General features: G+C 31.5%; 2 protein-coding genes across 3 annotated transcripts in view; one reads left to right on the top strand and one right to left on the bottom strand.

The window, feature by feature from the left end:
- Positions 1-15,573, bottom strand: part of LOC130667862 (protein cueball-like) — a 99,060-nt gene that overhangs the window by 32,936 nt on the left and 50,551 nt on the right. The window lies entirely within an intron of this gene.
- On the top strand, positions 7,899-14,186 carry LOC130667861 (serpin B4-like). 2 transcript variants are annotated; one of them, XM_057469736.1, is made up of 8 exons: positions 7,899-8,080; positions 8,150-8,282; positions 8,883-8,962; positions 9,070-9,252; positions 9,337-9,547; positions 13,316-13,515; positions 13,590-13,923; positions 14,016-14,186. In XM_057469736.1, the coding sequence occupies exons 1-8, from the start codon at positions 8,012-8,014 to the stop codon at positions 14,150-14,152; spliced, it is 1,347 nt and encodes a 448-aa protein (XP_057325719.1). In that variant the 5' UTR covers positions 7,899-8,011; the 3' UTR covers positions 14,153-14,186. The 2 variants fall into 2 exon arrangements, with proteins under 2 accessions (XP_057325719.1, XP_057325717.1); XM_057469734.1 differs by having other exon boundaries at positions 7,908-8,080; positions 13,587-13,923.

Raw genomic sequence — 15,573 nt, 5'->3', positions numbered from 1 at the left:
TGAGTTCTAGAGCTTATTAGAATTGTAAATGAATCGATTCAGTTATTTCGGAGATATTCTAGAGAGGAAAGCACGACGGGCCCAGGCTTGGCCCAAGTGTGTAAACCTTGAAACGAATAAATTTAATTTAAAAAAAATTTTATTATTATTAACTTCGTAGAGTTCATGATTATTAACGTTTAAACTATCTAAGGGAGGTAAATGATGTGAAAAAAACTCGGTGAAAATTCTGCTGGAACCTGGGTGTGAACTGCCGTCCTTCTGATTGCTGGGTCTGAACGGTAGATACTGGACGAACCTACTAATGTTGAACTGATACTTTTACATGATCTACTTATTCATTCTACTACAACCACTCGGTTTTATAAAATATACAGAGCGATTGAATTAATATTTTCAATTATTTAGAAAAAAAATAAAATAATTTCGTACTATTTTGATTATAATTACATAATTTTTAAAAACAAAACTTATTAAATTTAATTGATTATTTATCGAGAACCCAGTTGAATTATCTTGCTCTACCACTATTATTAAAAGTGACATTTACTTTAAAAATTTACTATACTTATTTTTTAATTAAATTAATTTTTATAAATAAAGTTATAAAATTGCGGTTGTTGATTGCAAATGATAACGAACTAAAAAATATATTAATTGTTAGTTGTAAATAACTTTCATCGGAAAATTAAAATATTTATTAATTAAAACTTAGTTTAATTCAAAAATAAATCATTATTAATTAAAGGAAATTACAATAACAAGTTATTTGAATAATTAATAATTGATTAGTAGATTTTTTCAATTAACAAGAATCAATCATGCATCACTGATTCACCAACAGTAGCGCAACGTTGTGATACGATAATCGGCCAGTGATGAGTAGCCATTCATTGGCCAGCCATTAGCATCGTCGTATTTCTGGCGTTTCTTTTAAAGGGATTCCGGGAAGTCATATTCTGATATGAAACTAGCAATGCCATTAAATTTATATTCAAAAATTTTAATAAAAATTCATTTCGATTTGACTACGCTATCTTGATAAAAAATTAAATGGCTGCTGGTAATTAACCAGGTTTGACCCATTACGAATTGCCAATGCTTGGCCGAGCGATGGCAGTCAGACATCGGCCAACCTAGCTGCGACATTTTTTCCATTAACGGCGACTTTGTATGGGTAGTTAAATTCAAATATAATTCACGGTATTTTTTTCTGCATATGCGACGATGGTTCCACAGTAGCTTCCGGCATCGTACGCGCAGAGAATAGAATAAAGTAGATTATTCCTCTAGGGTAGTCGAGTGGAGGCAATTTTCGGTCACAGACACAATCGATGGTTGAACGTTTGGCCGCAACTTTTGAATTCACAAAAGCTACTCACGAGAGTGATTTCAATGATTCTCTCCCGCCTCTATTTCCTTCATTTCTAACCCTCTTCCAAATCCACTCAGTCTTTGTCTATACAATGTAATTTTATTTTTGTTATTACTGTTATATTTTTTTTATAGAAATTTGACTTTCATTAACCTTATTTCTCCCAGTGAGCACAAAATAAAATTCGTTATACTTTTGCTGAACGCGCTCAGAATATATGAGTTGATTAAAAAGCCGTGAAAATTTATCCTGAGATTAGTTTTGTATGCAAATGCTATTGGTCTCGCTTGTTTTACACTGTTCTGACCTTTCTTTGTCACTATCATATTCTTTATATGAACAATACAATACATTGAGATACAAATTAAATAATATGTTTAATCTTTAATGAATAATTGTATATTAAAATACCAGCAATTTACATGCTTATAACTAATGATATACATACACGGGTCACAAAAATTAAGGAATATAAAAAAATTTTCAGAATTTTTGCTCGTCTTCCAAGTCTATGGGCTTCAATAAATTTTTCTTGATAATCTGACCTTATGACTCGTTTAGGAAATTTTCTGCCCTTTCATTTGCCGGCCTCAAAAAGTCTCTATGACAATTTGGCGCCGAGTTATCATTGAGCAAAGCAAAAAAGTCCATTTTGGATTTGATAATCAATAACTCCGGACATATTGGTCGTACAGAGAATGGAAGTAGGGTTTTGAAAACTGTAAAATATTCTCTATTAGGCAAAATTAGTGGCTGTTGATGGAAAAATTTTTCTTGAAGCGATAATGTTTATCAAAAAACAGGTAAAAATTCGGTTAATTCGTTCGCGAGATATCGTGGGAGAAAGAAATGCTAAAAAATGTTTTTTTAGAAAACAATAGTATGCAAAAGTATTTTCGAGCTTGAAGAGCTCGAAAATGTATTCACAATAATGTTTTCGAGCTCAACGAGGACGAAAACAGCGGGAAGTTTTGGGGCTGGCCCGCAGGGTTAACCGATAGACCGATTTTTTTTTTTCGTAATTCGTCGATATTTTCAAGTCTACTCTATCAAATGATCTGAAATTTTCAGAAAAGTCGATGGCCAACAAGCTCTTTTGATTGCCGCCTTAACCATCCAAATCGGTTCATTAGTTAAAAAGTTATAGACCGGTCACACACATGCATACACATATACACACACACATACATACACACAGACACTCGGACATCATTCTAAATATAGTCAGAATAGCTTCCTAGGACTTCAAAACGTCCACATCTGATGAAATTTTAATTTTCGAAAATCGGGGTGAAAACAATAACTTCTCGAAATTTTTGAAAATCATCGACTTTCTTAGCGGGAAGTTAAAAAACTAAATTTCATAAGCATTTAATTGTGTACAAGAAAAACTAAATAATTACAAGTAAAATATTGATAGTCGTAAAAAAAATAATGGTTGGGTTCCTCCGGTCGAATGGAGCAAAAGAACAAATCGTAAAAAATTTGAAGTTTACAAAAACCCTACGCAATCACATATACGGCTGAGGATACGAAAAAAAAGGTTTGTGAAGACAGTCTAGCATTGGACAGAAAGAGTAAAAGAATGTGAGGGAGTGAGAAAGTAATCTCAAGGCTTGCGAATTGCAAAGATACTGTACGGGCCCAGGGGGTGCACCGTGCAATTTGTCTTGTTGGCCTGGGTATTCCGTTCTTACTTTCTTTCCCTTTCACAGTAACCCCAAAGGACTCTGTGATGAACGGTTTACGTCTGTGTTTATTGTCGACGTTAAATTAGCCAAAAACTATCAGCAACGTACTCTGGACGAATTCGCACACAGTTCAGCAGTTTTACCTCACTTCCGTGCTTTGCGATTATCTAAAAACAATCCCCACTTGGCTTATTATTTTCAAACCTAAACTATATTGAAGTTTGTATATTTAAATTCAATTTGTCCCATAAATTTGAAAAAAAAAATATGTAAGTAAAAAATGAAACGTTTTTATAGATAAAATAAGAGTGAGAATGCACTTTTGAACGCATTTTAATAGTATATTGCATTGCTAGTGGGGTAGATGAAACTTTATAAGGGAAACACAATGACTTTAACACTACCTGTAGGTGCACGAGTGCTTAGTGTGCACCGGGGACGAGTGCTAATAATCAACGTATTAATAAATAGACGACGACATAATAGTATATTACACAACTAGAGAAGTAAAATAAGGAATGTCTCAGATCGCATGTAATCTGTGATCATGTGATCTGAGGCTATCTTATTTACTTCCCGAGTAGTGTATACTATTTTTCTACTCGACGAAGGCGGAAAGCGGCAACTTCGTTTTGCACAGCGGGACAAAAGTTGACGCTTTCTGCCCGGAGGTGAGAAAAAGTTGTTAGATTGATTGTACTAATCATTCCAAATGAAATTAGTGTCAAGATTATTTGATCTTGTGATTATATTAGAGTTTGAAGCCGTAAGCTGGACGGTAAAGTTTCGGTCCACCAAGGTCATCGGAATAACGGTCAACTGTTCCCGTGGCCTTCCTTTTTTCCGTTCCCGTATTTTGTCACGATTCAAATTGGATTTCGAGTTAATTCCATTTTAAGGCGTACGGCAAAATTGATTTAGTTTCAGAATCTTTTATGTTATTCAAGATGCATATACAAAAAAAAAAATTAATGAGAAGTAATTCTATACATTTTCTATAAGCTTAAGACCATTAACTGATTTCTTAGCAAAGCCATGGCTTTAATGCATTAAAAAGACATGAAGCAGTCATGAATCCGAGACTATTGCTATAATGACCATTTTTTTTTTTTTTTTCATATTTCGGACATATTCTAAAATCTATTTATATACGATACATAGTAACCAGCAATATGTAAACATAGACGCAGGCGCTATCTGCAGATAGCAGTGGGTAATATGTTTGAAGTAACCTTCGCTATTTGACATACGACTGGCTGCTGTGTACATAGAACTAGGTAACATGTAAGTGTGTAATATGTAAGATAGTAGTGAGTAACATCTGACATAGCGCTGAGTACAATGTAGAGAGTAGCCAGTACTACGTAGATAGGACCCACTGCTATCTCAATTTTTTTTTCTACAAATGGCACTGACTGCTATCTGACATAGTAGCCAGTTCTATTTATTTTTTTCCGTGTACCTACTGATTTTTAGCTGAATTGATAACAATATATAATAAGAATTTATCAAATTTTTTACTTGCTTTTATATTCATAGAATTTTTTTTTGAGATAAAAAATTATAATTTGTAATGTGAAATCCTATCAAATTGCATGCTCAATGTACTTCAATATCCTCCTTTAGTTCATATATTACTTGGCGCTGCTGTCGCGCACGGAGCAAATAGCTCGTCACTTTTATCCGTATAATAAGATATAAATAAAAGTATAAAATTTTTTCCATATCGTGTGTTATCAATAAATAGCTCTCATGTTAGCACTCTGTCAGAGTGTATCAGACAAAGTAAAATATACGTGATAATGTGGCGATAAAAACTCAAAGTACGTATGAGAACATTTTAGCAATGATATCTCTACGGAGGGTGATTTCTACAGTCAATTGGTGTACGATCTCAAGAGGTAGGAAGGATTCTATATAGTATGAAATAAGGTGGTAAAAGAACAAGGGAATTCTTGGTATTTTATTCGAGGATGTAAGTTGTAGATAGGCAAGCCACGTAGCAGGCGCAGCAGCGAGGGTGAATTGTGGGATCCTTTTGAACGATAAAGACACAACCGAGTGGTCATTTTAACGGAAAGGGCTCGTTTTGATTCTCCCAAGTTTTGAGAACCCCAGTTTTCTTAGACACGTTGCTCGGAATAACCATCAAATATGTTTTTTTTTTATCTATTTTTCTTATTTGCTTGGTACAGTTATGTATTTTTCGCTTTTTTCTTTACCTCCATCTGTTATTTCTAACACAATCGTCTTACGCAAGCAGCGTAAATAAATATTTGATTCATCAAATAAATAAAACTTATCGTGCCAATATATCGGACAATAAATTCTGAGATTTTTTTTATTTTCAAAACTAAAATCTGGAGATATGAGTTTATAAATATAGAAACAGGTGCAGGATTTAACCAAATATGCATGTAAAATGAAAAATTTTAAATTTATTTCTCGAGCACTAAGATTACCATTAATAGTGTATTTTTATTTATTAATTTTATCGACCCTTTTATTCACCAGTGTATGGTGAAACGAAAATGGAAATTTCTATGAATAGGATATAAATTTGCGGTATATTTTTGTGTATATTGGTTTTCCCAAATAACTATGATATTACTTATCATCAAATAGTATTTCGAATAGAGTTTTTACATCACATCAAGTTATTACTCCCTCAAATAGAATCAATTGACAATATTGCTTTTGTTTATTTATTCATTGAATTTTTAATGTCAAGGTAAACATGCTGATTCATAACAAATACGTATTTGTTAACCAGTGATATTATGAGAGTAAAAAAAAATCTAGACAACAATTGACCCTGCTTGGGCCAGCCCCAAAACTTGCCGCAGTTTTCAAGCTCCTTGACTTGGATGGCCATGGCCTTCTTCGAAAATTGAATAAACAAAAAATAACTTGTACTGGAATGAGAGGATTTAAATAATAGTATATTGTACAACTAGTGCGGTAAGTTGTCGATTGCCTACGAGAGCAAAGTTGAGCACACGAACGAGGTGAGTACACAGGGTTCATTCCCACAGTATTAATGTTAAAGGTAGCATTCCCATAATTATAGGAACTGCTCCCATAAATTATGAAAGTAGTTCCTATAACGGTATAAGAAAAAGTTTCATAAAATTATTTATTTATTTATTTCTTTATTTATTTATTTATCAACTTATTTACAAATAATGGGAACCGTACCCGTAATTTTTTTTCCTTATTTATTAATTATGATTGGTAATCAATTGATATTTTATTAAAAATAAAAATATGAAGACAACAACAAATATTTATACTGATTAAATAATAAATTGATATGAAAAGTTGACATCAGACAACCAGTTTAACAGCAGCAACTCCTGGATTTTCTAAATTTATTATGGAGATGAGCTATCACTTTTGTATTATTAAAATAATTTTTTTTCACTTTCATTTATTCTTTCTTTTACATAATTAACCTACTTTATTAATAAAATGTCATAACAAAAATTCTACTGTTGGAAGTTAACAGCATGTAAAAATAATCGCTGTAGAGTTGATCTTTGTAGAGATTTTTAATATGAGAGATGTTCTCATGTAGAGATGGATCGATGTGAAAATAATCGTTTGTAGAGTTGTTGCGATGTAAAAATTTATCTGTAGAGTTGACTCGTGTAGGGAAAAACTTTGTGAGATTTTATAATGTAGAGAAATTCTCTGTAGAAATGCACTACACCCAACATTTGATATGACTGATTGTACTAAAAATGAGTTATCTTGACTATTTTCCGATTGATATAATAACTATAAATCATTGTTGTAGAAATTATGATTAAATAGTTGAAGCGTTATTGCACTATAATTTTATAGTTAAATTAACTTAATTTTTCTCTGAGTGTAAAGCTGATTGGATTTTGAAATAGATTGATCGAGACTATTCCATCGAATGATCTGAATTTTTTTAAGAAAGTTGATGGCTGACAAGCTCTTTCGATTGCCGCGAAAACCATTCAAATCGGTTAAGCAGTTTAACAGTTGCAAAAAGTTTAACAACACACACAGAGTTTGCTCTGAAAATAGTCAGAATATCTTCCTTGGATTCCAAAACATCGACATTTAATGAAAACTCGATTTCCCAATATTGAAGTGAAAACAATAACTTACTTTAGAAGTAAATAAAAAATTCTTCTTCGAAGAATTTTTCAGTTAATATTTTTAATTTCGGGAGTTGAAATTTTTTCTAGAAAATTCCATATTCTTTTAAAAATTTTCTGTCAAATTTATGTTCTCTACTTTAATTTTTTATGTAACAAACAGAAAGCAACTGATACTTTTTTTTAGTGAAATGTGCATTCTTTTATAATAATTGTAATGTTTAAAAAAAGAGAAATTTTATTATTAGCAATCGAATAAGCCCTCAATCATAGGTCTAGAAAAATTGTTGTCGAATTTCTAATTTGAATTCACTTGTAAACCAAACTAACTAATGCACATCGAGCTGTCTTATTGATTACTATCTAAACCAATTTACACCGTTAAGAATAATGGTAAATAAAAATTGAAGAATTGCTCCTTGATAATTGTTTTTGATTTCTTGAAATTATTTTTCCAAAGAGCACGAAAACATTACTGTGATGGCTATTCTTATTGACGGAAGAATAAATATTCATTAACTGATAGATTAAACTATCAAAGTCGTGACCAGGAAAACGTTTAATATTTTGTTTTACAAATGATAAGCGTAAAAATAAATAAATAATATAATCAAGCTTTCGAACTTGCCTGGAAACAATCAAGTGTAATAATAAATTGAGCCGAATTCGTATCATATGAAGAAAAGAATTTTATCAAAAGTTTATCAAAAAGATTAACATCCGTGAGTATAAATTTGGTGAGATACATAAATCAGTTGTATTCAACGCCGGAATTTATTTAAGAGTACTTATTTAAGCCTAAAACGATTTTTAAAATGAAACTGTCTAGTTTCTTAATAATTTTAATTTTTTCAATAATTCTGTCATTAAAGAGTGAACCTGAAGTAAGTATAATCATTTTGAAAATGCAAAGTTCGATTACTATGTTAAAATATTAATGGTTTATAATTAAGGCTTGTGTATCGAAAAATTCGATTTGGGATTGGATAATAAACAGAAATAATAAAATTACTACTACTAGTCCTCTTGTCATAAAAACAACTGCTACTCCAGTAGCTAATAACAAAACTACTCCAGCTTCTACTAGTAAGTTCTTTACTGAATGTTATTAAAAATTTATCTCATAGATACACTTTATAAATTTACAACGACATCTTAAATTTTTAATCTATACCAATAACTTCTTCGGATCTTGGTAATAAATATGAGTTTGTGCCATTTTACCACTGTGTATACACGGTGGTTACACGGTGTTTCCACGATGGTTACACGGTGTTTCCACGATGGTTACACGGTGTACCCACCGTGATTCCACGGCATATTCACCGAGATTCCACGGTGATTACGCGGTGTAGTGGAATCACGGTGATAAAATGACAAAAAACCCACCGTATAACTGCCGTGGATCCACCGTGATTCCACCGTGTTTCCAGGGTGATTCTAATCCGCTAGGGCTATAGTAAACATTAGCGATACTTATTAGGGTTATCTACGATATTCTTATAATCATTCACAGATTTATATTTCTACTTTAAACGAGTACCATTGGATTAGTTTCGATAAATTTTCAGTAATTACAATTATTAAAGAAAATAATTCACAAACCGGTACACAGAATGATATTTTGTATAGTTCAAAATTTATTACTAATTATCCTAAATTATTTCATTGTTTTCTCCAATACAGAAATCATTGAAGATGATGAAATGCAGGCTATTCTGGATATTTCAACCAGCATTAATCAATTTTCGTTTGAATTACATGAGGTAATCAAATGGTTTACTAAACAAAGGACATATAATTCTATAGACTAAATAGATTTCGTTACAATAATTATATAATTTACACAAGTATATATTATCTGTCAAAAAAGGTTATTGCAAATAATACAAATGGAAGTTTTATCTCATCGCCATTAAGTGCAGCAATGATACTTATGATGGCAGCTTATGGTGCACGTAGTGAAAATGCCAAAGAAATTAATTCAGTGTTACATATCGATACTAATAATATTACGTACAAAATAGGTATAAATTCTTTGATTAGAATGCTTAACGTAAGTTATTAGATGAAACAAAATATGACAATAACATCTACCATTTATATTTAATGTTCTAATATCTAGTATTAATTTGCTCAGGTAATCGACCCATCAGAAGTTCAATTGATACATAAAATATATGCTGCAGAAAATGTAGAAATCGACCCACATTTTATGAATTTTGTAAAAACAACATTTGAATCATCAGTAAAGAATGTTGATTTTAAAACTTATACCAATACCTCGATAAAAACAAATAATTGGTGGGCAGACCAAACTTATCATCGTATTACAAATGTCATAGAGTCTGGTAAGTTTTTCTAAAACGTACAAATCGATATCTGGGTAGGAAAATTGAACTTAAATTTCAACCTAAAATTTAGGCTGCAAGTGAACGTATTATCGAATCTCATTGGGATTCTAGGTTTCGTTTATTTGCGCTTCGGTATTACACGGAAAAACAAGACAGGAATAATTACTAGGGTGTGCCATTTTGAGGTGACTTTTTTTTTTCAACAAAAAAACAGACTGAAAAACTTGCAGGAAAGCGAGGAAAGAAACCTGTTCAAAGCGGAGCTCTTAACATTAATATTTAGAATTATCAATTTATTAGTAATAAATTTATGAGTAATAAATTTATAATTCCATGAAACTTTCAAATATTAAATTCATTAAACTCGGGTCATGATTTTCTTACAGTAAATAAAATAAAGAAGAAAAAAATTTGATACATGAGTAATTTTTCTTTTAGCTTTATGGAAATGTTAGCGCATCCGAACCAGTTTTGAATGTAAAAATAATTTTTCAGAATTTGTATCGGTTTAATAACTGAAAAGTCGAAATTTTATACATTTCGAAGTTTACGTTTAAATAACTTTAGAGCGGCTGTCTCTATGATAAAAGTGTAAGAGACTTTTTTTGTAGAACGTTAAATTCTCTATGAGAATATGCTATGGACTTATTTATAATAGGTGCGAATGCCGAGCTAGAAAAATAGAAAAATAAAAAAAATTTTTTTCCCATGTTATTTAAATGGGAAACGGAAAATTAGAAATAGGCACCTCTAAATATTAATGTTAAGAGTTCCGCTTTCAACAGGCTTATTTTTTCACCTTCCTGCAAGTTTTCAGGCTGTTTTTTTGTTGAAAAAAAAAAAGTCTCCCCAAAATGGCTCACCCTAATAAATACAGTATAAAATGTAAAAACAAGCCCATCGATCTCGAATATAAAAATTAAATTCCAAACTCGAATTTTTAAATTTTACACAGTAAAAATGTTTTTGTGACAGACACTTGAAATCTACGACATTTAGCGCCTATAGCCGGCAGCTAAAAATATTAGATAAGATACAGCTGGTAAAAAAGATACCTAATCGTTCTAAAAGTGACGTCATCATCGGATCAAAAAATATTTTTTAGTCACATGTGCGATAGCAAACGACCAAAAAATATCGAAGTAACTTAACGAGCCATCTTGTGACAAAATTTATCATCATTTTAATTCGTCCACTTACCGAATTCTCTCTAATTTTCAACTAAAACTCAAAACAATCTTACCAAATAAATAAACGCGGATTTATAACCTGCTATTTATAGGCACTAAATGTAGTAAATTTCAAATATCTGTCACAAAAACTAATGTATTTCTCTACTACAATCGAGTCTAAGACGCTCGTTTGTTGGTACCCTCGCCTTCGGCTCGGGCACCAATCTTTCCACTCGCGTCTAAAACACGATCGCACTCGATAGATAAACTACTATTATTTTAAAATGAGTCACTGTTAAAAATTAATCTAAAATTTATTTTTTTCTTTTAAATATTTTACGTGCATTTTGTTGATAATCCTTTAATTGCTTTCTAAAAAAGTATTTCCAGCTGGCCCTTGGGCCTTTTTTCTATGGTGACCGGGGAGGTTTTTAAAACTTTATTTAAGTGATTGCTCTAACATTTCAATAAAAGTTAAACAAACAACATCGGCTTATTTTAAAAGCATATTCAAAACTACATTATGTCTTATCAGTTTGAATTTGTTTGAAAATAAAATTTGGTCGCTACTAATTTTTGCAAGAAAATAAAATAGAGTATAATAAAAAAAAAAAATCTGTCTATCGGTTGACCCTGCGGGCCAGCCCTAAACTTTCCCGCTGTTTTCGAGCTCCATGGGCTCGAAAACTCTGTCGTGAATACATTTTCGAGCTCTTCAAGCTCGAAAATACTTTTGGATGCCGTTCGTTTCGAAAAAAATAGTTTTTTATCATTTTTTCTCCAACGATATCTCTCAAACGAATAAACCGATTGAGACGGTTGAGGTGGCAATCGACGCGTTTTATCAAGTTCTAAAGCTGATCGAATTTTGAATTCGATTTATCAAGTCGTTTTTGAGATATTTCGAAAAAAATTAAAAAAAATTTTTTTTTTAATTCTTTCGACAGCGGTTTCTCTTGAACGAATGAACCGATTTTGATGGTTGAGCTGGCATTCGACGCGGCTTATAAAGCTCTAGAGCCCAGTCCATTTTGGAATCAATCCATCGAGCACATTAAAAGTTATCCGAAAAAAAAACACTTGAAAAAATTTTATTTTTAGAATATCTCTGAACGAGCCCTACCGATCAAGCTCAATTTTCTTTCAGCTTCAAGATATTGACAAGCCGTGTCGAATGACACCTTAAAGTTCAAAATCGGTCTATCCGTTCAAAAGATACAGGTATTTACATACGTACGTACGTACGTACATATATACATACATATACTCGGACATCATCGTGAAATTAGTCAGAATAGCTTCCTAGGACCTCAAAACGTCGACATCTGATGAAAATTCGATTTTCGTAAATCGGACCGAAACCAATAACCCCGAATTTTTGAAAATTTACAATATTCTTAGTGGGAAGTTAAAAATACAAAGTTTAGCATCTGAGTTAGACGTAACACTCAAAATGTCAAGATTTGTTAGAAATTCGATTTTTGAAAATCGGATCGAAACTAATAACTTTTCTTTTTTTTTGAAAATTTTCGATTTTCTTAAAGGGAAGTTGAAAAGTATTACTGCGTATCAACTCTGATCTGAGATTTTAATGTTAAAATAATCTTACTATCGGAGTTAATTTCACTCGGTGACGGCATCAAATTCAATCCACATTGCTCAATAGTATATTACTCTACAAGGGCAGAAAGTTGGAGATTCCTGCACTGTGCGTCATGATGCCCGAGGCGAAGCCGAGGGCATCAGACGCGCAGTTCAGGGCTCTCCAACTTTCTGTCCGTGTAGTGTATACTATTTTTCTTTATACCCGGACGAAAGTACGTTGACAAATCAAAGATGTATAAATTATATAACCACGTATTAGCATGTATTGATGCCTGCCCCGACATTTGCGGCACGAGCGAAGCGAGTGCTGCTGGTCGGGGGGCAGGCATCAAATATATCTACAAAAAAAATGATCATTAGGCATTGTTAAAAGAAATAATTATAATTATGACCCTTTCGGTAACAGACAATTGACAATTTTCGGATTTTATTTTTTTTTTTTAAATCCATTACAAAAAAATAAAAACTAAAAATATGCACTTGTAGAAAATTTAAAAAAACTGTAGGCATAATTTTTTAAATAATTTTTTAATTTATAATTTATCGTTTAAAAAAAAATCAAAAAATTAGTAGACATCGGCTGACTTTAGTATCATAAATAATTTCTAATTACTAAATTTATTAAAAATAATTTTTTGTGTTTTTATTAATCTTTAGTAAATTTTACTTTTCCAAATACACAGACATATAAAATTTCAAATTAATTTTAGACAAGTTTTGAGGTTATAAATATGAGCGAGAGTGTCAGCAAATCTCCTCGAAGTGACGGTAGTATACGTATAACCGGGTGCCAGTGTGCACGAATAACTCTTTCGTCCCGCTGTTACTTTCTTTCCGCCCGCTGTTATAGGTGGCGCGCGAGTAATCCCAGCACAGCAGAAATGTTAGACTTTCTGCCGTAAACTCGAGGCCGAAAGTACGTACTTTCGTCCGGGTATGAAGAAAAAAATTTATTACATCTAATTAAATCTATGAAATAATATTTCAGAAAATATGCTTGTTCTCGTCAATGTGTTAGTTTTTACGGGAATTTGGGGTTCAACCTTTGAGGAAAAAAATACTCGCTTAGAGCATTTCCATCTTAATGATACAAATTCCAAAAAAGTACCAATGATGAATCAACTTTTCCAAACACCATATGGTGTTCTTTCTGAAATTGATGCAACATTTGTTATATTAGAATACGAGGTATGATAAATTTTTTTTTTAAATAATTCAATTATAAACTTTATTATTTTTTTTCCATTTATAATCGTTAGAAGGATTTTAATGATGATGATGTAATGAAAATGATTATTATCCTACCAAACAAAATCAATGGACTCGATTCTATTGAAAAAAAAATCCATAAATTACAACTTGCTGATTTTAACGGCAAATTACATCAAGTGAATGTATCACTGCCAAAATTCAGAATTAACAGTACAATCAATTTAGAAGATATGCTTACTAAATTAGGAATGAAAATTGCATTCCAAGAAGCCGCTGATTTTTCCGGTATCTTAAAAATAAATTCCGGGCTAAAAATAAATAAGGTAAATCAACATGTAATGATCCACGTAGACGAAGAATGTACCGGAACTGCAGCTATTATTAGTAAGAAATGATATAATATTTTGACATAGATCTTTTACAGTTATGCTACGATAATAATTATTAATTTAAACGTAATGAAATTATTTTTACAGAATCAACTTACAGCCACAGAATGAAACGCAGCTCTCCATCGTTAGAAAAAGTTTCATTTTATGCTGATCATCCATTCCTCATTCTTATTGCAAACAATAACACTGTTATTTTTACTGGCCGTGTTGTCGATGTTTAATTGTAAGCAATGGGAAATTGTTATAAAATAAAAATTTTGTTTTTCGATTAATAATTTAATTGTATATTTAAAGATTAACTATTTATTATTATAATTATTTTATAATTATTATAATATAAAAACGTTTATTGCACACCTCAAGTGCAAAAGCGCTGAGGGTACTTTACTGACGGTTCTTCCTCTTCGGTAATCTCACTCTTTGGCTTCAAGGAACAAATCACCAGCTTCTATGTCACTTAAAAACTCATCTACGTTCCATCTTAAAGCAGTTTCAATTAGCTCATGCTCATACACTCGCGTAGTCTACCCAGTCCAGTTTAGCTCACGTAAAGACTAAGCTGGAGCTTTTGGAAGCAAAATGACTGCTCACCATCACCCATGACGTATAAGCTAGAATTTGTACTCCACTAATCTTTTACACGGAACGAAAATTATGGGAAGTTTTGCTATGCATTATGGGAACAGTTCCTATTTGACCCAACAGTTCGAATTTGACCCATACTATTATAGGGATGGTTCCTATAATATATGGGAATAGTTTCCAAAATAATATGGGAATAGTTCTCATACCATTATGAGAACCATTCCCATAATGGTATGGAAATAGATCCTATACCAATATGGGATCCATTCCCATAATATTATGGGAATTATTCCCATAGTGGTATAAGAATCATTCCCATACTATTATGGGAATTATTTCCATAATATTATGGGAACTATTCCTATAATGTTATGGGAACCATTCCCATAATATCATAAAAATTTTTTTCGCAAAATAGTGTAGAAATTTCCTTCATGATATGGGAAGATTCAAATGAAGCTTCTTCAACGCTAAATTTGTTAAAAAAAAAAAAATTTGTTAAAAATCTTAATAATTTTAACAATTTCAAATTTTTTTTTTTCAATGTTTGAATTTTTGTTTTAATATTTAAGAATATTTCTGTGTATTGTAGAAGTGATTATCACACTTTTCTTTAAATTAATTTTTTCATGATAGTATGGGAACCATTCCCATAATATTATAGGAATGATTCCTATTATAGTATGGGAACTATTCCCATAATGTTATGGGAATGGTTCCCATAATGGTATAGGAACTATTCCAATAGCATTGTGGGAACCATTCCTATAATATTATGGGAGTAGTTCCCATACTATTACAGGAACCATTCCTATTATGTTATGGTAATGGTTCCTATAATTTATGGGAATAGTTCCTATATATTATGGGAATGATTCCCATAATATTATAGAAAGTTTTCCTATAAATTATAGGAACCATTCCTATGACATTATGGGTATCATTCCTATAATTATAGGAACTATTCCTATAATTATGGTCGTAATTCCTATGAAGGTATTGAAAAAAATTTCACAAAATTATGGGAACAGTTTCCATAATTTTCTTTCCGTGTAGG

The sequence above is a fragment of the Microplitis mediator genome, chromosome 5 (assembly GCF_029852145.1).
Source record: "Microplitis mediator isolate UGA2020A chromosome 5, iyMicMedi2.1, whole genome shotgun sequence".
NCBI classification, from domain to species: domain Eukaryota; kingdom Metazoa; phylum Arthropoda; class Insecta; order Hymenoptera; family Braconidae; genus Microplitis; species Microplitis mediator.
Note: the sequence above shows the minus strand (reverse complement) of the source record. Positions and strands in the feature narration are given on the sequence as shown.